Source organism: Cladophialophora yegresii, assembly GCF_000585515.1.
Source record: "Cladophialophora yegresii CBS 114405 chromosome Unknown aczIN-supercont1.3, whole genome shotgun sequence".
NCBI classification, from domain to species: domain Eukaryota; kingdom Fungi; phylum Ascomycota; class Eurotiomycetes; order Chaetothyriales; family Herpotrichiellaceae; genus Cladophialophora; species Cladophialophora yegresii.
Window position 1 is genome coordinate 3,698,420 of NW_006913047.1, and position 20,619 is coordinate 3,719,038.

Below are 20,619 nucleotides of genomic sequence, written 5' to 3' on the forward strand. Positions count from 1 at the left end.
AGCTACTGAGCAGGGCGCACAGAAGTGCCGCCGCCTGCGTCGAGATACGTGATTGGACTTCCGCGGCGATGCAAGCTTCCGGCTGGCTGGTTATTAACGAGGACGAGCGTCGCCACCAGTTTCCGATCTTTACCCCGGATTATATGGCAGAGTCATACGACAGTTTCCAGAGGGAGTCAACATCAAGCCGTCGAGATGCTTACCATCGCCGAGGTTTCCGGCCTCATCGCCGCAGCAGTCATGATAGGTATTCTGACTCGCCACGTTGGGCCTCTTGAGGACGTATTTGCTGACCATGGGCACAAGTCCAGTATGGGCTTCCTGCTGCCCTAGTGGTGATTCTGGTGAAATATGTCGGGATTGAGAACACTGCTGTGACATGGTACTGTAATGCGGTCAGAGCTCAAGCACAGGGAGGTTCTAACAACGTCAGGTCTGTTGTCAATCGCACCATTTCTACAACCATCTGGCCACACCTTCTTCGCGCAGACGCTGCCAACACGCGCCAGATTCCCCCAAGAGTCCAGATCCCGAGCTGGACTGCAACAGCTGGTGCTGCTCTGTTGGTTCTAGCCAGCGTGATCACACCCCTCGGACTATACGATGAGATCGTGCCAGGCGAGTCCAAGCTGGTCGAATTCCAATATGTAAAGGATCCAGGCCCCTGGGGAAGGGTCACCATGCCTCGGCCAAACTCTCAATTCACTCGCCAGTGCGAAGTGGGCACCGTGATCAATTGTCCAGGGCAGTACCAAGGCGTATACATGGCCGAAACAGAGCCCGGCGTGTGGCGAAGTATCGAGACGGATGAGAACTCGACCATCAACATCACGATCCCGGAAAACTTCACCACCATGTTCACGAGCGCCACTTCCGACCAAGGGAACACTGTGTCCGGCCTGTTTGACATTCAATATCGTCGCTGGAAGTTCAACCAGAACGGAATCATAAACAAGGGCCAACCCTACGTCAGAGGCGACAGCCGCGATATCGGAACTCTGATCACACAAGATCGGATTCTGCTCACCGAAGGACTCATCGTCGACATGAGGGACAATCCGGGAATCGGATTCAGGAACCACACAATACCTGTGGGTCTGGAGCACGGCGGGACCTGGAACGAAGACATCACCTGGATCGAGCCCGTGACGAAGTGTGCTGACACGAATTTGTCCGTCGAGTTGAGGATCGAGAACACCGTCGACGACTTTTCCGATAACAATACGTTCTCGATCATCGATAGAGGCGCTTTCTTCGGCCTTGATCACACAGCGCTTGAGTCACCGGCCTGGATTGACAACCAAACGCTTGATCTGTTCGGCCGTGCGCACAAAGCAGCCCGCATGCACAATGTACTTGTGGCTTCCAGTCTCAACATCTCGCTCCCGCTTGATCAGGACACAAAACCCCTGCCCAAAATGCTGGTAAAGGACACTAGCAGTGCGTCGCCGGGTATGTTCAGTATATCAAGCTTTGATGCCATTGTGCTTGATCAATTGAGGGGCGTTGGCGGCGCACCGCCTAGTGTTCCCGAATATTCTGGGAACACATCTATCCCTTTCGTGAACCACTATCCCGATGGCTTCAAGAAACTTTTGGCATTGAACTACTCGGCTATCGGTACGTCCCCACATTCGATGTTCCCCGTTCCGCATTTACCTCACATCCATGCAACTCCAAGCTAATATATCTATGTATTTGTCTAGCCCAGATATGCAGGGGCTACTATGAGATCGGCGCCACAGACAACGACTGGCGAGCCAACAACATCACCTATCCGGCCGTGCAATGCGGTGCCGTGCTCGGAACTCCCCTGCAGTCACCGAACGAGGACATCTCACCCTCGACCTACACCGGCGTGGAGACGTACCAGAAGAACCTGTACATCTGCGCGTCGGCCGTCCGCGCGAGCATCAAGACCGTCACATTCCGCTACAACGGCACGGGTGCCCAGTTTGGCAACCTGGAGGCCGTGCACATCGCGGACAAGGTCTACGCCGACGAGCTGTCCCGGCCGCTCTGGGCCGCCGAGCACAGCTACGACCGCGCCATGCGGTTCGACCCGCTCTGGGGCATCGTCGACAACCGATACCACACAATGGGCTACAAAGAAGGCTTCTACACGCTGCGGGCCGAAAAGCTGTGGCTGCCCACCAGCCCCTTCCTCACGGGCAATTTCGGCGAGTCTGAAGGCTACGACGCCCTGGCCGCAGCCTCGGGCTTTACGCGCCGGCTCGGAAACCTGTACGGCGGCCTCTCGGACCTGGGCGGGCCGGATTACAGCGGCCAGCACGACTACACGTTGCTGGAACGCTACCAGCGGCTGTCCCACAACGCGACCGTCGCGGCGCAGATCCCCAGCCTGAAGATGACTGACGGGCTGGCCGCGGGCTTGGTCGGCACCAAGACGTCTATCTCCACACGGTACGTCGCATGGCCAGCCAGTCTGGCCGTCGATGATACGGGGAGCGGGATCCCCCGAGCCAGCGTCGTCGAGTACAGGCGCGTCATCCGCTACGATATCCGGTACGCGATCCCCGCAATCGCCATGCTCGCGCTGTTGCTCGTCGCGCTCGTGTGGGCGGCCGCCATCCTGTGCTCGTCCCGTAATATTGTCCAGACCTTGCGGAATATGTATAACCAGACGAGCACGGGGCGGCTCGCCGTGAATTTACTGCGTCCTGGCCAGGGTGACGCGCAGCAAGCGACCCGCGAGTGGGTTGAGCAAAATGGGGCCCTTGCATTGAAGTTCGGCCAAATCAACGGTGCAAAGGGTGATCAGTTTTGCGCTGTCGTTGGTGGGTGCGACGATGCTAAAGCCGGTAGTGAGTCACTTCAGCGAGCGTGCGATGATGATTCGGCACCACAACGTCCCAGTCGCGACGTTTCGTCTGGGGAAAAGAAAGGAGGCGCCGAGGCTTCAACTACGGTCATTCCAAAGCAAGACAGTAGTGGTGCATGAGTATTCGAACACCACTGTAGGGAACAGAGGGAGACACCGAAACTTCAGAAATGGGTCTAACACTGTGCTCGTGGAGGTTCTGGACCTTGAGAGTCAATTTGAAAGGCCAAGGCTCAGACCGCACTGGTGCCACGTCCACGCCGTCCGCCTTCGCCTTCGCCTTTCATCTGAGGACCTTGCCTGCAGCTGATCTGGATACTGTGTCGATGAACCAGACCCTCCTCGCAGGTACTTATGATTAGCGACATTGTTGCTCCACGCCCCGACCTCCATGGCCGTGTCGTGAAAGCGCCCCACCCCAGTCTCAATGACGAATAAGCCCTCGGCATCTCCGTGGCACGGTCCTCATCCTGCACCGCTGCAACCGTCGCGTCCGCCACTGTCGGATGCGCCATCAGTATCCCCTCCAACCCCGCTGGCGCGACCTGAACGGCATTATACTTGATCAGCTCTTTACTGCGGTCCGTGATCAAAAACCCCTCCCCATTGGCGGAAAGCCGATCTCCTTCGTCACCACAAGGACGACCGGCAGGAGAGACGTACGGCTGACGAGAGATGTCGCCGCAGGGTTGACGAGTGGGAATTCTATCTCCGAAGCCGTGTAACCGGAATTTATTAGCGAGAGGATGTCACCGGCCAAGACAGGCCCCCACATGACGACGGGGCAGTTCACGTCGTTGGGTGAGAAGAGAGCGACGACAATGCCCTTTCTCCAGTCCGGGAAGGCCTGCAGGGGTGGGCCGAGTTGAATCATGGCATCTCGAAGGGTTGGGTACGTGTACGCGTGGGGAGCGTCAGTGTCGGAGAAGATAAGCGTGGTCGAGCAGGTTAGAGGTGGGCGTTGAGAGTTGTACGAGGAGACAGCGTGGGTGACAAGAGCGCAGTACGTGGATGATAACCAAAGAAACAAGAAAGAGAAGCTCACTTTCATGGTCTGGGTACTCTCGACGGGATCTTGAAAAGTGGAAATCCCAAAGATTCACGTCTGGAATATGCAGCTTTGGATAGGGAGACACCGCAGGCATAGTGAAAACCATTGCTCGAGCTGGCTCAGGCTCGGTCGGTGCTTCATCAGTGCTTGTCCATCAGTGAGGACACCATCCGTCACATGCGGCTTTGGGCGCTGCGCAGAAACTTGGATCGAAAGGCAATCCTTCCTTATGAGTCTAATCCGAGGCCTCTGTGGACTTGCACATCTGCATCACAGATCGCAAAGCATAATAGTCTGCTCTCTTTGGCCTGCATATTGTTCGGCCTGGTATGTAGAGTTCCGGCCGTGTCGAGGCCCTGCATTATGACAGCTTTTCGCGCTGGCTACCTACAGTTTTGTCTGCACTCTACTCCGTACGGGCATTGCACAGAGATGTCGAGCAGATTGGTCCGGGCAGGAGTCAAGTTCGGTAGCCCCCGTGCAGGTCGCAGCGGGAAAGGAGAGGTTGTTGAGAGACAGGTGAGAGGAGAATGATTTTAGAGTACGGAGGAAGTGGGTGGTAAACATTCACAACCTTCTCGACGTCAGTGAAGAAGGCTTACGTAACCTGAAATTGGAGAAGTCGTGGTTGGTGGCGGTTGACGCAGGCACCGAGCTTCGGGACGACATCATTCACCCTCGTCTTGGTTGCAAGCATTCCACCACATTCTGCCCACTGAGTACTGCCATCGACATCCAGAGACGCTGACATAAAAGCTGTGTGTCTTCACTGTCGCGCAATCTCATTCTCTACGGTCTCAAGGACTGATCATACGTGCCCTGACCCCGCCATCGACGCGCCCATCAAAGTCTCACCCCTCCGCACAGCTCTTCGAGAGCCTCAGCTCGAACGACTCGAGACTATTACCACCTTCCCATCATCTTATAATCACCACGATGCCGTGCCCGATAAGCATCACCAAGTTCGTGGGGACGATTTCCCTTGGGCTCTTGACCGTGAGTGGTTATCCTTGGTCAAGAACATAGGCTGACGCAAGACAGGGCACATCCTACACTCTTACATCTATTCTTCTTCCCTCCCTCGCACTTCTACCCTCGGCGTCGCTTGCCTCTCGCACCTTGACCACAATTCAAACCCAGTCAACCAGACAGATACTCACCTTGGCCTCAATCTCCTCCTTATCTTTGATTACCGCATTCACACTTGCCTCTCCGCGTGGCCGCCATCCATACCTCCTGTGGACCGCGCTAGTGAGCTTTATCGGTGGGCAGGGAGTCGAGTACTGGTTCAATGGCTTCTCCCGCTTCCCGTCATGGCGTTTAGGAAGCCGTTCGGAGAGCCGAGCAAAGAACAGGCGCGTAGCAACAGCGAGAGGGACAAGTCCTTCAGCTAGTGACGACAGCGGATATATTGAAGTCGAATCTGATAGCAGCGACGAACACCAGGTCAATGGCGAGAAGGTCGAGCTGGAGATGACAAGAGAACGCAAAGTGCAGAAGGTGCGTAGTTGGATTGCTGGTATCGGCTTCGCAATGGGCGTAGTGGGCATCTGGGGGGATGGTGCTTGAATGTTCCCGGTATGGAGGCCCGAGGAACAGAGACTTAGGTGCGGACATGGGAAGGCATCGTCGGTGTGCGGAGTCGGATTGTGGCACCAGAGGGACCATTTCAAGCCGCCGACAACCTTACGAAAAGTGCGCATCAACGCTCTACTACAACTGCAAAATGGCATTGGCACAAGGAAAAGCAATCGATGCGAGGACGATAAACGGCGACGCCAGAGTAATGTATCATTCTTCAGCTCTCGGTTACACAACACTACACCTTACTCGACTCGACCAAGCTCTTCTTGAAAATGCCACTGGAACTACACTGCTATCGAGGAGAGAATTCCACTCAACCCGGGTATACCAGCGGTTTGGTGCACAATCTGCTTCGGGCCTAGCTGTCAGCTCCTTTGCGAATGGCTAGACAGTCTTCTCAGGTCTTCTAGGTAGTCTGTAGCAATGATTGTATAATTGAAACTCTGAGAACACACTGTAGACGCTTTAGGAACGTGAGCGCTTCTGCGGCCGAATATGATGTCCGTCGCTGCTGTGTTGGGGCATGCGAAGACGAAAAACAAAGGAATTGCGGGGTTGAACATGTAACTTCCTCGACGACAACCTCGAGCCGTGCTTCGTCGGTTGTCCTCCAGCTCTTCCCTCATCGGCAGAGGCCCTCCTGTAAGCACAGCGACAGCACGAGGTCTGGAAATGACAGAATCATGCATCTTCGGGCTATTTTGAGATGAGTCCACGATGACCACAGTCTGCCCCTATCCGCATCACCATTCATCAGGCATGCCAGCCAGCATCGAGCAAAGACGCATGGTGGCACCCTGCTGCTTCAGCTGACCGGGCACTCCGTCACCATGGCTGCTCCTCCCATCAAAAAGGCCTGCGACGCCTGCCATAGGAGGAAGGTGAAATGCAGCGGCGAGCAACCATGCAACAACTGTGCACAAACCAATCTTCAATGTACCTATCTTGCAGTTCCCCAGAAGAAAGGGCCCAAAGGATCTCGCGGTAAAGTAATCAGCGGCATCCGAAGCACACAGCAAGAGACCAATCCTCCCACCACTTCGGAATCTGCTGCGCCTCCGTTTGAGAAGGAGCATTCTTTCGACTTCCACAGCCTGCCCAAGTCGCCTCCGAATGCACAGAATGTCTCGTTGCTGAGCAGGCAGACCATTGAAAATTGCATCGACTTCTACTTCAACAACATGTCGACTACGGCGTGGATTCTTCACTGCGGAGCACTCAAGCATGCCATCTCCTCGCGCCTCATGACCGACCCAGAGCTATACTGTCTCACTGGTTCACTCTGTGCATTCGTCATGGTTCAACCAGGAATGAATCTGGCCGTGGCCCCAGGAAGCTACTATGAGGGTGAGCCTCCGGAAAATCGATATGGTTATGCCAACATGATTCTGAATGACATTATCCGCACCCGAAAGTCTCTCAATTACGTCGAGTCTCCCACGTTGGCTTCCGTCCAAACATCCTTCTTCCTATTCAGCTGCTACTTCACGCTTGAGGAGCAGAACCTATGCTGGTTTCATCTGCGAGAAGCTGCCACTCTAGCTCATTTGATGGGCATGCACGAAGAGTCGTCGTATCTTCTCGCTGATGCGGTCGACAGCATGTACAGAAGGCGGATGTATTGGCTCCTTCTTGTCACCGAACGAGCATATGCTATGGAACGACACCGCCCGCTTACGCTGCACCCAACAATCGAACCGCCAACCACGCATGATCAGCAAGAGGAAGATATGATATCAGGCTTTTCCTATCTGATCAGCCTTTTCAGTTGCATTGATGATGAATTCATGGCACTCTGGAACAAGGTCAAAACCGACTGCTCTGCAACTTGGCTGTCTCGGCTTCAGCAGCAGCTGAAGGATGCATTACCCAGTGAGCTCAAAACGACTGAGAGCCAGATCGCCGATGTTCGTGTTACGATGAACTGGCTCCGCATTATGGTATGGCAGCTTTCCATTGCGAATGGATATCTGTCCTCGTCCTCAAATGATACCTCCATGACATTCAAATATCCCATCGAAGTTGCTAGGGACCTAGTCCGCGAGCTCCAAGATTTATCACTCGATGCAATGGAAGTCCATGGAGTCGGGCTGATCGAGAAGCTCTTCGACATTGCCTGCACGCTGACCGATGTCGTTGCCTGTGTACCCTTCGAGGCGTCAGCGAACGAGACACCCTTCGCTACTCTCAACAAGTTACTTAATCTGATTTCACGGCTACGTGGCGGTGCATCTCGCTACCTTCCACTACTCCTCACCAAAGTCTCGGAAACACTACCAAGCATAGCTGAACCTGTTCCGGTAGAGCTTGACCCGCTGCAGCTGAGCATAACACAAGGATATGCCGGTGCAACCGATAAACTCCCTACCCCGGCACCTGCACAATACTCTTCCCTAGGGAGTTTCGGCCCGGAGGGATTCACCTTCGGGTGCCAGTATTCTCTCAACCAAATCCAAGGACAGGTGACACAGCACGACAGCAGTCCAGCCGGGCTTATGTTTGACAATTACAGCCCGAGCATCGTCAGCACCGAAGCTACAAGCAACCCCACCCCGAGTACGTTGGGAACACCTCCTGCTGGGTACTTAGGGCTTTTCGGACAGACAAAGACATCGCAGTCTCTGCCCCCAGTTCCTCGGAGTGTACCTGTCGGCACAGAGTCGGGCACTAAGTACGACGGATATGCTGGATAAGATTCAAGGATCTATGGACCTGCTACAACACCAGCTCCTGGACAGTCGAAGAGCTTGTTTTCAGACACAAGACTGCTGCCCCGGCACATTGTTGCTGCAGCGAAGAAACGCCTCACAGAACAAGAACCTACCCCGGAAAGCTGGGAAATGTTGGTATGACGATAGTGTAAGCTCCCTCAGGTCACTGCACAATGAACCATATTTGATCGGAGATAGACAAGAAGCCACAGCAGACGGAACGTACCTGTCGTCCACTGCAACATTTCCCGGCTTTCAGAGCTATCTGTCCATATGTGCCTGGCTTCGATCAAATGGCATGGTGCTGTGCGGATATTCTGCGCAATCGGGGAAGAGAGGTCGTCGAATTGACAGGCCGACGGGAATATCTTAGGTGATTGATCGCCTTACGCAATCGATATTGCCACAGATTCCCACAACCCGGATTCCCTGTGTCAACGCGTCGGGACTGACGTCTTACTGAGTGGTTGAAGGTGGGTGGACACTTTGATGCCATATATTTTGACATACTAATCATGCTGAAAAATGTACCAAGTCTACCTCGCCTTTACTATGCAATCCTCATGTATATCACAGACCGCAGTCTCTAGAAAGCTCTCGAGGAGAGCCTACGCGTGCATTGGCATGGATGGGATGTGTTCGTTTCCGTCAGACACTCTCGCAGCTTGAATACAGGACTAGCACGATCTACATGAGACGTACTCCGTAAGCACCTCGGAGATCCTGATCCCCAGTGCAATATACATCAGCTCTAGGGAGCACGGCCATCACATGCATTGATCTTAGTCATCGAACACGGCCTGGACAATGCACGTATCCACACAACAAGTCATTCCAGCTACATATCTTGGGCTGTGGCGGAGAATCTTCCAAAAAGGAGAAGGCAGTCGAAACTGCTTGTGGAGCGTGGTATAGATTGGGTTACCGAGCACTCGTGTCTGGAGCTGGAGTATACCTAGTATCCACCACATGGAAGCAGTCTTACGAGGCATACGCTCTACTGTGCCACTTGCACTCGGGGAAAGCCAACGATGCGGATTCAATGTCGACTGGATCTCCATTTTCGACTTCGAAGAAGCAGCTCCAAGACCCTCTCATCATCCCTGGGACGCTGGCCTACGCCACAAGCCTGTGGTACATCCCTTGCAGTAGTGCGGCCCCAGGAAGGACGGGGTAAGACCAGAGAAAAGCGACTACGCACGAATCCGGCAATCGGCTGAGACTATTGATTGACTGACCGCTGACTGCCTTCCCGAACCCGCCTCCACATTATACGGTACCTACACAACGCACTATAACAGTCCGTATGATTATGGAATCAGAGATGCTAAGTAAGCAAACAACGGGTACGGAGTCGATGACCCGGGTAGTGGTCAGATACAGACCCACACACGCACACGCCAGCCAGCCAGACAGCCAGCCAGCCAGGAGACCCACCCTTGCATCTCAGTGCATTTCCCTTCAATTCATTTCGGCTACGTCCGCAACCGCATCCGCTTTTTGACCATTCTCACACGTATACGCTCCGCTCGGCGACGAGCCAAGGAAACCACGGACGCCAGACGCACCGCCTCCACGCTCGATATCCCAGATCCTACGTTGTTGTGTCGTCATTCGTCCATTGGTCGACCAAGGGGCAGGAAGGAAGATTTACCCACGGCCAGATCCCCAGCAGGCTCCATCGTGTGCTATTGTGGATGAATGAGTCTCGGTCTGGGTCTCGGTCCGAGTGTGAATCTGACAGGAGAATGCACATGTAATGCAGACTGCGAACAGCGCTGGCGGCTGCTCCGAGATTCGTTGTGCGCGTACATAACCTGTCCCCTGTACCCGGCTACCCGCTACTGCGGCTGTTCCGAGTCAGTGCATCTGCATCAGATTCCAATGGAATGAATGGAGTGGAATGGAATGGAACAGAGTGGAGTGCAGGGCAAGACAAGGCAGTAAGCGATGGTAAGAACGTACTGAAGTCTTGCTTGCTTGAACGAATAGACCGCGTCTGCGGCGACGGTACCCGGGGTCAGAGCGAAGACGGATCTCCGCCGAGAGCCTGGTGAAGGAGGGATTCGAAGTAGCCTTCGTCAATGACGGCGCCGAATCTAAGACAGCCAGGGAAACAAATTAATCAAGAAACCCTCAATTCACACGGTAATGGTGTGGTCTAGCGTCTACCGCCCAACAAGCATGCATCCTATCATCCACTGATTCACTCCTTCCACAGACGCGGCGGATAACCTACTTCCGTCGGCCAACAGCCACGCGCAGGGAGGGGAGGAGCATAGCATAGCATAGATTGTGGGGCGGTGCGGTGCGCTCAGCGATCACGACAAGCCAAGGGTATACATGGATCATAGCTCACCCGTAACACGTCACTTCGGGCAGGAGCGTCTGCTTCAGCGTTTCAAGGCCGTCCCTCGTCAAACCCTCGAAGTTAGGATGCTGTCGGATCCGCTGCCACGCTTCGACGGGCGTGATCTCCCCTTCCAGCGACAGTCGATCGGAGAAGTCGAGCAGTTTCTCCAGTTCGATCGCGGGGACGGACCATCTTGTTCCCGAGGGCAGGCCGGAGCTCGTCTGCGCCGGTGCCGCTGCCGCTGCTGGACTGGGTTGGCGGGTGGTCTGGGCCCGCCCCGCGGCTTGGGGCGCAGGACTGTGCCACATGATGGGACTCATGAGCATCATCTCGTGGCCGGAGCCGTCGTCGGCGTTGGCGTGTTCGGCGTGATGGTCCAGACAGACGTGCTCGAGGGCGAGGACAAAGTCGACGCCCACTTGCGTGGCGCCCAGGCCTTGCGGATGGGGCATTGCGGCGGCGATCGGCGGCACAGGCACAGGCGCAGCAGAACTGGCGGTTTGTTGGGAATAGATGGACGACGGTGCGTGCAGCGACGACGATGTTGGTGCCTCGCTGCTGATCGTCAGGCCGGAGAACAGATCGCTCGAAGACGTTGTCGAGCCGCCGGACTGGAGGGGGTTGTTGTACGAGAGGTCCGCAGACGATAATATACTGCCTTGTGAACCCGGGAAGTATGATTCAGGAGGCGGCATCTCAGCACGAATGGTCTGATGTGGGAATCCAAGTAATTCAATCGTCGCCTGGGGGCTCTGGAAGTTCGGATCTGATGCCAAATCCAGGGGAAGGGGGATCTTGTGATACTTGATCAATTCTTTGAGCCGGCGGATGGTCATACGGCATGCAAGCAGTTCGGCCTCGTGAGCGGAGTCGCGGGCTCGCAGTTTCGCGACTTCGGTTTCCAAAGTCTTGACGTACGTAGCTTTGCGGTCGCGGTGGGTTCTGTATGTTGGTTGACGTGATCGTCGGTTGTTAGCCAGGCTGCAATCTTCTGCCCATCGGAATCCGAATCCTGAAGAGCAAGAAACGCCTCTTTTCCCTGCCTGGCGCCTCGGCCCCTGCGGATGGATGGGGACAGAACGTTTCTTACCTCTGAGCCCGTCTGACCTGCTCCCGACGTTTGGCTTTGGCATCATTGTCGAAGACCCCTCCCCCTTCGGACGGTTGAGTAGTTTCAGCTGCGCGGGGATCTGTGAATAGTGTGGAAGTCATTAGCTACAGATGCACAGATGCACGAGTCGTCAGGCGAGCCGGCTGCACGGCTGCCGGGAAACAACACCCGATGGGTGAAGATTGGTTGACGGTGAGAAGAGATGAAAAAGCAGAAATCACACCAGGGAGTCTAACTCATGCTTCATTGGGAAGGTGCTGCCTTGATCCGGCGGTCTCGATTCTCGTGCGTCTTGGATGGGAAGGATGGTACTCACTATTAGGTGATCGCCTTAGTTTCGACAGCCAGTTTGGCGACGACTTGTTTGACATGATGCGGGAATCAATGAGGGGTAATCAAATGCCGACACTGGCGTGGGCGAGTCGTCTTTAGCGTTACAGTACAGCAACAGCAGTCTTGCCGCCACATCAACAGCACAGAGCTCCTGCTTTGTAAGTGCCTGGAGAGATGAAAATAAGGGGACTCCTTGGCTTCGTACCCCGTGCGAGATTCCACAACCACCGAGGACGCCCGTCAAGGTGTGAGGCGCGCGAATGCTTTCCGCGCGCAAAGACTTGGCCGCGATGGGTCGCTGGTGGCAGAGAGCCTCTCTACAGTACCTGAGAGTTAGCCTGGGGGAGATTATGGCATCAAACACGGGGCTCGCCTGTCCAGTGGCTAGACTCACAACAATCAGTCAGTCGTCCGATGGAGCCGGGGCCTCGACAAGCTCGTTTTTGCCTGCTTTCAGGTCGTCGTTGGGATCGTGAAACGGGGAGAAAGAGATTCTTGAATGACTTCAGCGTTGAGTCGCCCAATTTTATACAGGCATATATAGGGATAGCCAGTCCCTCAGTTAGGCAATCTTCGACCGCTTTCATCTTCCACAGATGAACTGCCTCAGAACGGTAACACGCGATTGGCCGGCGCGGATTATGCACACGAACTGGACTGGTATGGTTCGAGATCGAGTCAGTTGCAGTGTGCGGACACAGTAAGCACCAATCCGGATCAACAGCCCTATAAGACGGTGGAATCAGGCTCGCCATCGGTGTTGCTCTACGAGGTGACCTTCGTCGGCCATTTTGCGTGTATTGGCATTGGCACCGCATGTCCGTGGACCGGCTTGTGTCGTGTTAAGCAATCCGAACAAAGTCTCCTATTGGCGCCGCCACAGCTAGCACTATCCTCAGTGACCTCCGCTACCAAGAGTGACCCGACAGGAGGGCTGAACCGAAGCTCGGAGGAATCAAGAGATCTACTCCGTACGAGCCTCCCCGAGGAGAGGGCAGGGCTGATTCTAGCTGTTTTTGCCTGATTACCGCTGTTGCAAAAGTGATTCCAGCCTGGCAGTACCGCTGCGGAACTCGCCATTCATACGTCCCTTCGTGATCAACTACTTGCCTGATGCAAAGATTCATGCTGGCGGAGAGCCACACCCTGTTGACGTGCGCACTACATCTGAACGGTTACAGATGCCGGTCGTGTCTGCTGGAGCTGCTTGGAGGCTTCGTCGCAACTGGTGCAAACGTACTTAGCACCTTGGACCCTGATATTGGACGAGCTGACCCGAGACGAATGGCCCCTGAAGTGTAGACATGTGTATGGGGAATCTGCCAGGCGCAGAGTACGTCCACGGCCGGCCACTCAGTCGGGAAGGTGGATTGTGGGTCGACAGTGGATCGATGGCGGTCAACCGTTGCAGTCGGCGAGCTCGGCGAGGCTAAGCGAGAGAGCATCTTAGGGCATGATCAGGCTTCGCAGGCTGGAGAAGACGTAACTCGCATTCAAATTGGCACATCTGCAAAAGGCGGTGGTTGAGACGTTCGACTGGTCTTATCTGGACTGGGAGAAATTGTCGAGCGGCTGCTGATGTGCGTATATCAGTGGTGTGGCTGGCCCGCAAGAAAATGCCAACTCGTGTCCCCTGTTTCTTCCCAAAGACGGGGTGGGTCATCTTCTACCGTCCACCGCGGGAACGGACACTCGCCTTTGCCCTGGATGAAACCTTCCACCCTGGATCGTGTTCCTGCTCGTGCATACGGACCTTCGTAGGAAGTTGAAGCCGAACAGCTGGTGAAGTCACTCTCTGTGTGAGCGTGCCATTGGCCGCAGTCCTCATCAACATACCAAGTGCCGAGTAGCTCAGCTTTAGGGAATCGCCTCCTGCGAAGGTACTCGAGCAAGTCTATAATTGATCCCGTCTCCAGACGACAATCCCTTAGCATCAACGAGTTCAGATTCCCTCCTTCATCAAGTAGAGCTTTCAGCTGTCCCCACCTACATCTGAAATGGCGCAGAGCAAGTGACCTCAGATGTGGCAACCAGAGCCTCGGAAACCGATCCAAATTGGTCGTGTCAAATAAGTCATGGGAATATTCGGATTGTTGTCCGACCGGGAATTCCAGGCTCAGATGCTCAAGACTGGAAGGACAGTTTAACAGCATCCTCAGTCTTCTCGCAGCAAGATTTCTACCACCGTAATAGACTTCTCCATTCCCACCACGGGTAAGCCAGTCGCTGTGCGGAAAAGCGCTCACGCTCATCTCCAACTTTTTGAGTCCTTGGAAGGTCTCTTCCAACACTTGCGAGCCATGTATCCCGTCAACAGTGAGCAATTGATGAGGCATGTCGATGGCTGTCAGATCCGCTACCTCAAGGTTAGAGAGGTTTGCAGCGTCGAGAAAGTTGATAAAGTGATCTAAGCAATGCTGGCGTCGGTTCGAAACCCCGCGACGTGGGTCTGGGTCGTAGGGTTTGTCAGTTGCAAACTTCTCAGGATCGAACGCCTTGAGGTCTTCTAGCTGAATCTGAGGTTCGGCCATTATCATCTTCAGCCGCAACTCTGGAGTCGACTCTTTGAGCGAGGCCAGTATACGCATGAGCTTGTTCCTAACATCCCGTTCGGCCATCGCTGCTGCCTGCTGATCGAGGTGCCAGCGATACAAGTCATATTTACGAGGTAGGTCCGTGGTGAACATGGCTTGAAGGCGTTCGTGGAACTGCTTGTACTCGTCTCTGGAAGCCCCTCCGGCAGCGACACTGCGCTCCCAAGCGGTCTTCTTGTCCTGGTAGACTTGAGTCTGCCAGTATCGATAGTCGGCATATTCCAATTGGACGCCGGACTCCAATGAGATGCAGCGGAGTCGTGATGCGATCGAGGACTCCGCAGCTAGAAGCTGAAGAGAGTGTAATCTATGATGGTTCGGTTTAAGTCGAAATTCGAAATTGTGAAAGAGGTGCCCCTCGCCAATCTGAGCGTATGCTTTACAGGTAAGGCGGAAAGAGCAAAGCGACGGTTGTTCCAGAAACAGACAGAGATGTCCGACCAGCTCAACAGGGAGTTTATCCATGGTGCTCGGCTTGATTTGGGCCCTGGGGAAGAACATAGAATGCGCCCGGGAGTGCTCGACCTCTAAGCCGTCCTGATCCTCGCCGCACTCATGCTAGTACGGCTGAAGTCACAAAGATATAGCATCTCAATTGCGTCAGCCTGATGCTGCCAGCATACGGACAGGGCTAGTTTGGTTGGCATTGAGCTGTGTAGCCTAGTTGACACGTACGTGCTTGCGTCAACACATCAGGAGCAGATCAGATTTCCTGCGGGAGTGCACAGGGTTATTCAACACTCCAAGAAGGGGAGTAAGGAGTCTGAGCAAGTGTCACCTACGGTACTAGGTATTTACCCCGTCTTGGGGAGGCTCGAGGGAGGTGAGCTCGGGGAGATAAGAGCCGATGTGAAGTGCAAATAAGGTCCACCGTATTAATTACGTGCAAGCATTGCTTTTCCACCCGCAACATCACAATGCGCAAGTTCGAGCCATTACGGAGTACCGCCGACGAGTCAATATGTTGTGAAGTTCCGATTATGATGCGGCGCGCACTCCTTACAGCCGCACGTCCCCGAAATACAGCTCATAGTGCAAGACGGTGGCGCTCAAATACCAAGATCGAACCTCCATCTCAAGCACCCAAGTCAGAAGAGCAAGCCGTGGTACGAAGTCGATTTGATCGCTTCGTAGATCGTACTCCTCGTTTCCTCCGACCAACAGTCACAGGCCTACGGCAAGCCCCATTCTCACATGTGGCGGCATTCTTTCTTCTCCATGAATTGACCGCTGTCATTCCGTTGTTCGGTCTTGCTGGAGCCTTCCACTACTGGCATTGGTTGCCGCCCTACTTCGCTGAAGGAGCCTGGATTGCGGCCGGCGTCGAGAAGTTCGGCCGGTACTTCCGTAAGAAAGGATGGATAACGGAGAAGCAAGAGACTCGAGTAGAAGGCGAGACAAGGCAGGGTAATGCGGCACATATTGAGAAACAAAACACCGCCTCCAAGTGGTTTGATCGGGGAGAAGCCGCGACAAGATGGGTTGTCGAGTTAGCGACGGCATATGCTATCGTGAAGCTCTTCCTGCCGGTGCGCATCTTCGTGAGTGTCTGGGGGGCGCCATGGTTTGCACGAGTCGCTGTAATCCCAGCCAGAAATGCTACAAGGAGGGTTGTTGGATGGACAAAACGTCCGTCTCCAAAATGAGAAAACTAGGCGCAGCTCATCGGTCGTTCGAGCCACCACGGAGTAGCTTGGCTATGGCTTTTGCCTGGCGGTAGCACGCGTTTGGGCGTTGATTACAGGTGTGCTGGTTTCTGTCATTGTCCTACGCTCGTAAGTCTATTTGTCCTGTCCCGTTCGTGTTCATGATGATAGCTGATACTGCCAGAGATGCCACATCAAGCGTCCCTAGCTCGCGTTGTGTGCGATCGGCTTATTTCTCGTAGATCCAGTCGTGCTGAGCAGACTTCCAGCTTTGAATTTCCTCGGGGCTGAACCACAGAGCAATCTCCTTCTTGGCACTTTCAACGCCATCCGAGCCGTGGCAGACGTTGCGCCCAACATCAATGGCATAGTCACCACGGATGGTACCAGGGGAGGATGCGAGAGGGTTGGTGGCGCCGAGAATGGCTAACCGTCAAATCAGCGACGTTCGGACTAGCCAACAATGAGGCCAACTTACCACGACCAGTCTTGGTGGCGTCACGGCCTTCCCAGACCATAGCCACGATGGGACCGCTCAACATGTCTGGAATGTCATGTCAGCTCCAATCGAAATCTTAAAGGGGCGCCTCTCGTACAGGTAACGAGACCCTTGAAGAAGGGCTTGTCTTTCAGGTCTTCGTAGTGCTTCTCAAGATGCTCCTTGCCTGGGGAGGTCATCTTGATAGCAACCAGCTTGTATCTTCACCGCCTCTTAGTATAAATTCCTTCTCGCTTGCGATTGAATCGAGCTCACCCTCTCTTCTCGAAGCGGCTGATGATGTCGCCCACGAGGCCTCGCTGGACATTATGGTAAGTCCGGGATGCATAATGGTGGTGTCTCGAACGGTACCTGAACGCCATCTGGCTTGACAGCAATGAAACTATGAAGGGTCCGTTAGTGACGGGACGTGGCTAAGGCAAAAGACGGGAACTTACGTCTGTTCGTTAGACATCTTGTGGGATTGTATTGACTCTGCTCTCAATGAACTCTCGAATATGGTGGTGTCTTTGGCCAAAGGAAGAAGACAGGTTGCGAGCAAGGCGAAAGCGAACGCATAAAATATTTTGTTAAAGTGGGGGAACATCATGGTGGATGAGTTTGGAGGGGCACGATTGAGCTGGCTCCAATGCAGGGACCCGCTTAGTGAGAGGGATCTCAGGGGAGCTAGCCGTTCTCAGGCACATATCTCTTGAAACTTGGGGTTAACAGGACATCTTTCACTAGCCGCTGAGGTCGATTTCACAATTGCTTCGCGATACTGCCACCATTGCGTAGGCAGGAACTTTGGAAGCCAAGGACGCAAGGATGACTGGCTCATCGAGGCGGCCATCGTCATGGCAGCTGTCCTTTGCTTTAGTCCTGCTGCTATTGTTCTTCGTTTGCCCTGCAGGTGAGCTGTGCAAGTAGAGGCAGTTCGGAATTCAATTGCTGACTATCCGCAGTCATGGTCAAGCACCACGACTTCAAACGATGTGACCAGTCAGGCTTCTGCAAGAGAAATAGAGCTTTGGCAGATACTATGCTTGCAAGAGGAAACCCCGACTCGTCTCCGTATCAGCTAGACGCCGCTTCGATTAAATACAAGGATGGCCGCTTGGACGCTTCTATCATCAAATCCCTGCGTGGGGGCGATGCAGTCAAACTACCCTTAACCATCACCTTCCTCGACCGCGGCAACGTACGAATCGTGGTCGACGAGGAAAAGAGGAAGAAAGGCGATATTGAGCTGCGACATGGCAGTGCTGCAAGAAAAGAGAGATACAACGAAGCGGGCGCTTGGGCGTTGACTGGAGCTGGACTCCAACCTGAAAAAGCGGCTTACATGCGGAGAAAGGGCGTCACAGAGGTAACCTGGGGACAAGATGGTCGCTTCAAGGCAACAATCCAACATGCTCCCTTCAGCGTGGAATTCTGGTCAGGTGAAGAGAAGCAGGTTGTATTCAATGGACAGGGATTCCTTAACATCGAGCATTGGCGATCCAAAGTTGACAAGCCACTGGGGGATGAGAACAGCACTGATCCAGAACCGGCTGGGCCAGCCGAAGACGAGAGCACTTGGTGGGAGGAGAGCTTCGGGGGCAACACCGACTCCAAACCCAGGGGACCAGAGAGCGTGGCACTGGATATTAGCTTTCCAGGCTATGGTCATGTCTATGGACTTGCAGAGCATGCAGGGCCTCTGTCACTGAAGGAGACTCGTGGCGGCGAGGGCAACTACGACCAACCATATCGGATGTTCAATAGCGACATCTTCGAATACGAGCTCGATAGCCCTATGACACTGTATGGATCGATTCCATTCATGCAAGCGCACAAGAAAGATTCCACTGTCGGCGTATTCTGGCTGAATGCTGCCGAAACGTGGGTGGACATCACAAAGTCGAAACACGATACCAACCCTCTCACCCTTGGCCTGACCGGCGGTATCGTCGACACCCATACACATTGGATGTCAGAAAGCGGCGTTCTCGACGTCTTTGTCATGCTGGGCTCAACTCCAAAAAATCTGTCCAAATCCTACAGCGAATTGACTGGTTACACTGCCATGCCTGCGTCCTTCGCCATCGGGTACCACCAATGCCGCTGGAACTATGTCAGCGACGAAGACGTCAAAGATGTGGACCACAAATTCGACAAATTCAACATCCCCTACGACGTCATCTGGCTGGACATTGAATACACCAATGACAAATCATACTTCACTTGGGATCCTTTGAACTTTCCGGACCCGATCTCCATGGAGAAACAACTTGATGAGACTGAACGAAAACTGGTGGTCATCATCGACCCACACATCAAAAACAAGGAAGGTTACCATGTTGTTGAAGAACTCAAGAGCAAGGACTTCGCCGTCAAAAACAAAGACAGCAACATCTTCGAGGGCTGGTGCTGGCCGGGGTCGGCGTCCTGGATCGACACTTTCAACCCGGCTGCCCGAAGCTGGTGGAAATCCCTCTTCACATACGACCGCTTCAAAGGCACCCAGTCTAATGTCTGGCTGTGGAACGACATGAACGAACCATCCGTGTTCAACGGGCCTGAAATCTCGATGCCGCACGACAACATCCATCATGGGAATTGGGAGCATAGAGACGTGCATAATCTCTATGGCTTGACCTTCCACAACGCGACATACTACGCCCTTCTCGAGCGCAAAAAGGGCGAAACGCCCCGCCGACCGTTCGTGCTTACACGCTCGTTCTACGCTGGCTCTCAACGCTCCGCGGCAATGTGGACAGGCGACAACCAAGCAAACTGGGAACACCTCGCCGCCTCGATTCCCATGATCCTCAACCAAGGTGTCAGCGGCTTTCCCTTTGCTGGCGCTGATGTAGGCGGTTTTTTCGGCAACCCAAGCAGAGAACTTCAGACGAGGTGGTATCAAGCTGGTGCTTTTTACCCTTTCATGCGTGGCCACGCGCATATTGACACGAGGAGGCGCGAACCCTACATGCTAGGGGAGCCGTATACAAGCATCATGACTCAAGCACTGCGGCTCCGCTATTCGCTGCTTCCGGCGTGGTATACTGCATTCCATGAGGCCGCCACAGAAGGATATCCGATTGTTCGATCTCAGTATTTCGTTCATCCGGGCGACGAGAGAGGCTTCGAAATCGGTGATCAAATGTATCTTGGCTCCTCAGGCCTGCTTGTCAAACCCGTCACACAAGAGGGCGGCGAGAGCGTCGACGTATACCTTGCAGACGACGAAAACTACTACGACTACTTCGACTACGCCGTTTACTCAGGGCGTGCGGGACGATCACATACTATATCGGCACCACTCGAGAAAGTTCCACTGCTCATGCAGGGTGGCCATATTTTCCCAAGGAAAGATCGCCCGAGGAAGAGCTCAGGGCTGATGAAATGGGACCCCTACACTCTTGTCGTTGTTCTCGACAAGAAGGGAGAAAAGGCGGACGGAACACTTTATGTGGACGACGGCGAGACATTTGATTATCAGCTTGGAGCGTACATCCATCGGAACTTCTCATTTGAGAATGGTGAGCTAAAGAGTACGGATATTGGCAAGAAGGGCGCGAAGACTATCACATACCTCAAAACGATGAAGGACGTCAAGGTTGAGAAGATCATTATCGTCAATGCTCCTGCTCTTTGGTCGTCAGTAGGTGAGGTCACCGTGACAGAAGACGGTGTCCGAGGAAGCAGACAAGTCGAGCTGATTTACCACGCCCCAACCGCAGGAAAGGCTGCGTGGGCGGTGGTAAGGAATCCCGCAACGCCTGTCGGTGTCGACTGGAGGATGTCCTTTCCTCAAGCGTCAGACCCGGCGGTCAAGACAGAACTATAGACGCTGAAATGTACAACAATGAAGGATAGACGATGTTTCAATCCACGAGCTGTTTCTCATTCTTTTCCCAGAAGGCGAAGC

At 54.1% G+C, this 20,619-nt stretch overlaps 9 protein-coding genes across 9 annotated transcripts; 5 read left to right on the plus strand and 4 right to left on the minus strand.

Annotated features, from left to right (window-relative positions):
- Positions 1-195: 195 nt before the first annotated feature.
- A1O7_05073 (uncharacterized protein) lies at positions 196-2,962 on the plus strand (the record flags this gene model as incomplete). Its single annotated transcript, XM_007759083.1, has 4 exons — positions 196-247; positions 307-382; positions 434-1,620; positions 1,707-2,962. 4 exons carry the CDS (start codon positions 196-198, stop codon positions 2,960-2,962), a joined length of 2,571 nt encoding a protein of 856 aa, XP_007757273.1.
- Positions 2,963-3,455: 493 nt separating this feature from the next.
- Positions 3,456-3,987, minus strand: A1O7_05074 (uncharacterized protein; the record flags this gene model as incomplete). Its single annotated transcript, XM_007759084.1, has 2 exons — positions 3,456-3,721; positions 3,837-3,987. Coding segments are annotated over 2 exons (417 nt in total), but the record flags the coding sequence as incomplete, so codon positions are not given.
- An 842-nt stretch (positions 3,988-4,829) lies between these two features.
- On the plus strand, positions 4,830-5,462 carry A1O7_05075 (uncharacterized protein; the record flags this gene model as incomplete). The annotated part of the gene is made up of 2 exons (XM_007759085.1): positions 4,830-4,889; positions 4,935-5,462. The coding sequence occupies 2 exons, from the start codon at positions 4,830-4,832 to the stop codon at positions 5,460-5,462; spliced, it is 588 nt and encodes a 195-aa protein (XP_007757275.1).
- An 845-nt stretch (positions 5,463-6,307) lies between these two features.
- On the plus strand, positions 6,308-8,170 carry A1O7_05076 (uncharacterized protein; the record flags this gene model as incomplete). The annotated part of the gene is made up of 1 exon (XM_007759086.1): positions 6,308-8,170. One exon carries the CDS (start codon positions 6,308-6,310, stop codon positions 8,168-8,170), a length of 1,863 nt encoding a protein of 620 aa, XP_007757276.1.
- Positions 8,171-10,543: 2,373 nt separating this feature from the next.
- A1O7_05077 (uncharacterized protein) lies at positions 10,544-11,753 on the minus strand (the record flags this gene model as incomplete). The annotated part of the gene is made up of 2 exons (XM_007759087.1): positions 10,544-11,483; positions 11,632-11,753. The coding sequence occupies 2 exons, from the start codon at positions 11,751-11,753 to the stop codon at positions 10,544-10,546; spliced, it is 1,062 nt and encodes a 353-aa protein (XP_007757277.1).
- A 1,821-nt stretch (positions 11,754-13,574) lies between these two features.
- On the minus strand, positions 13,575-15,044 carry A1O7_05078 (uncharacterized protein; the record flags this gene model as incomplete). Its single annotated transcript, XM_007759088.1, has 1 exon — positions 13,575-15,044. One exon carries the CDS (start codon positions 15,042-15,044, stop codon positions 13,575-13,577), a length of 1,470 nt encoding a protein of 489 aa, XP_007757278.1.
- A 452-nt stretch (positions 15,045-15,496) lies between these two features.
- Positions 15,497-16,299, plus strand: A1O7_05079 (uncharacterized protein; the record flags this gene model as incomplete). Its single annotated transcript, XM_007759089.1, has 2 exons — positions 15,497-16,120; positions 16,174-16,299. 2 exons carry the CDS (start codon positions 15,497-15,499, stop codon positions 16,297-16,299), a joined length of 750 nt encoding a protein of 249 aa, XP_007757279.1.
- Positions 16,300-16,454: 155 nt separating this feature from the next.
- A1O7_05080 (nucleoside diphosphate kinase) lies at positions 16,455-17,178 on the minus strand (the record flags this gene model as incomplete). Its single annotated transcript, XM_007759090.1, has 6 exons — positions 16,455-16,651; positions 16,704-16,769; positions 16,822-16,925; positions 16,980-17,023; positions 17,076-17,106; positions 17,162-17,178. The coding sequence occupies 6 exons, from the start codon at positions 17,176-17,178 to the stop codon at positions 16,455-16,457; spliced, it is 459 nt and encodes a 152-aa protein (XP_007757280.1).
- Positions 17,179-17,670: 492 nt separating this feature from the next.
- A1O7_05081 (alpha 1,3-glucosidase) lies at positions 17,671-20,538 on the plus strand (the record flags this gene model as incomplete). Its single annotated transcript, XM_007759091.1, has 1 exon — positions 17,671-20,538. One exon carries the CDS (start codon positions 17,671-17,673, stop codon positions 20,536-20,538), a length of 2,868 nt encoding a protein of 955 aa, XP_007757281.1.
- Between the last annotated feature and the right edge of the window lie 81 nt (positions 20,539-20,619).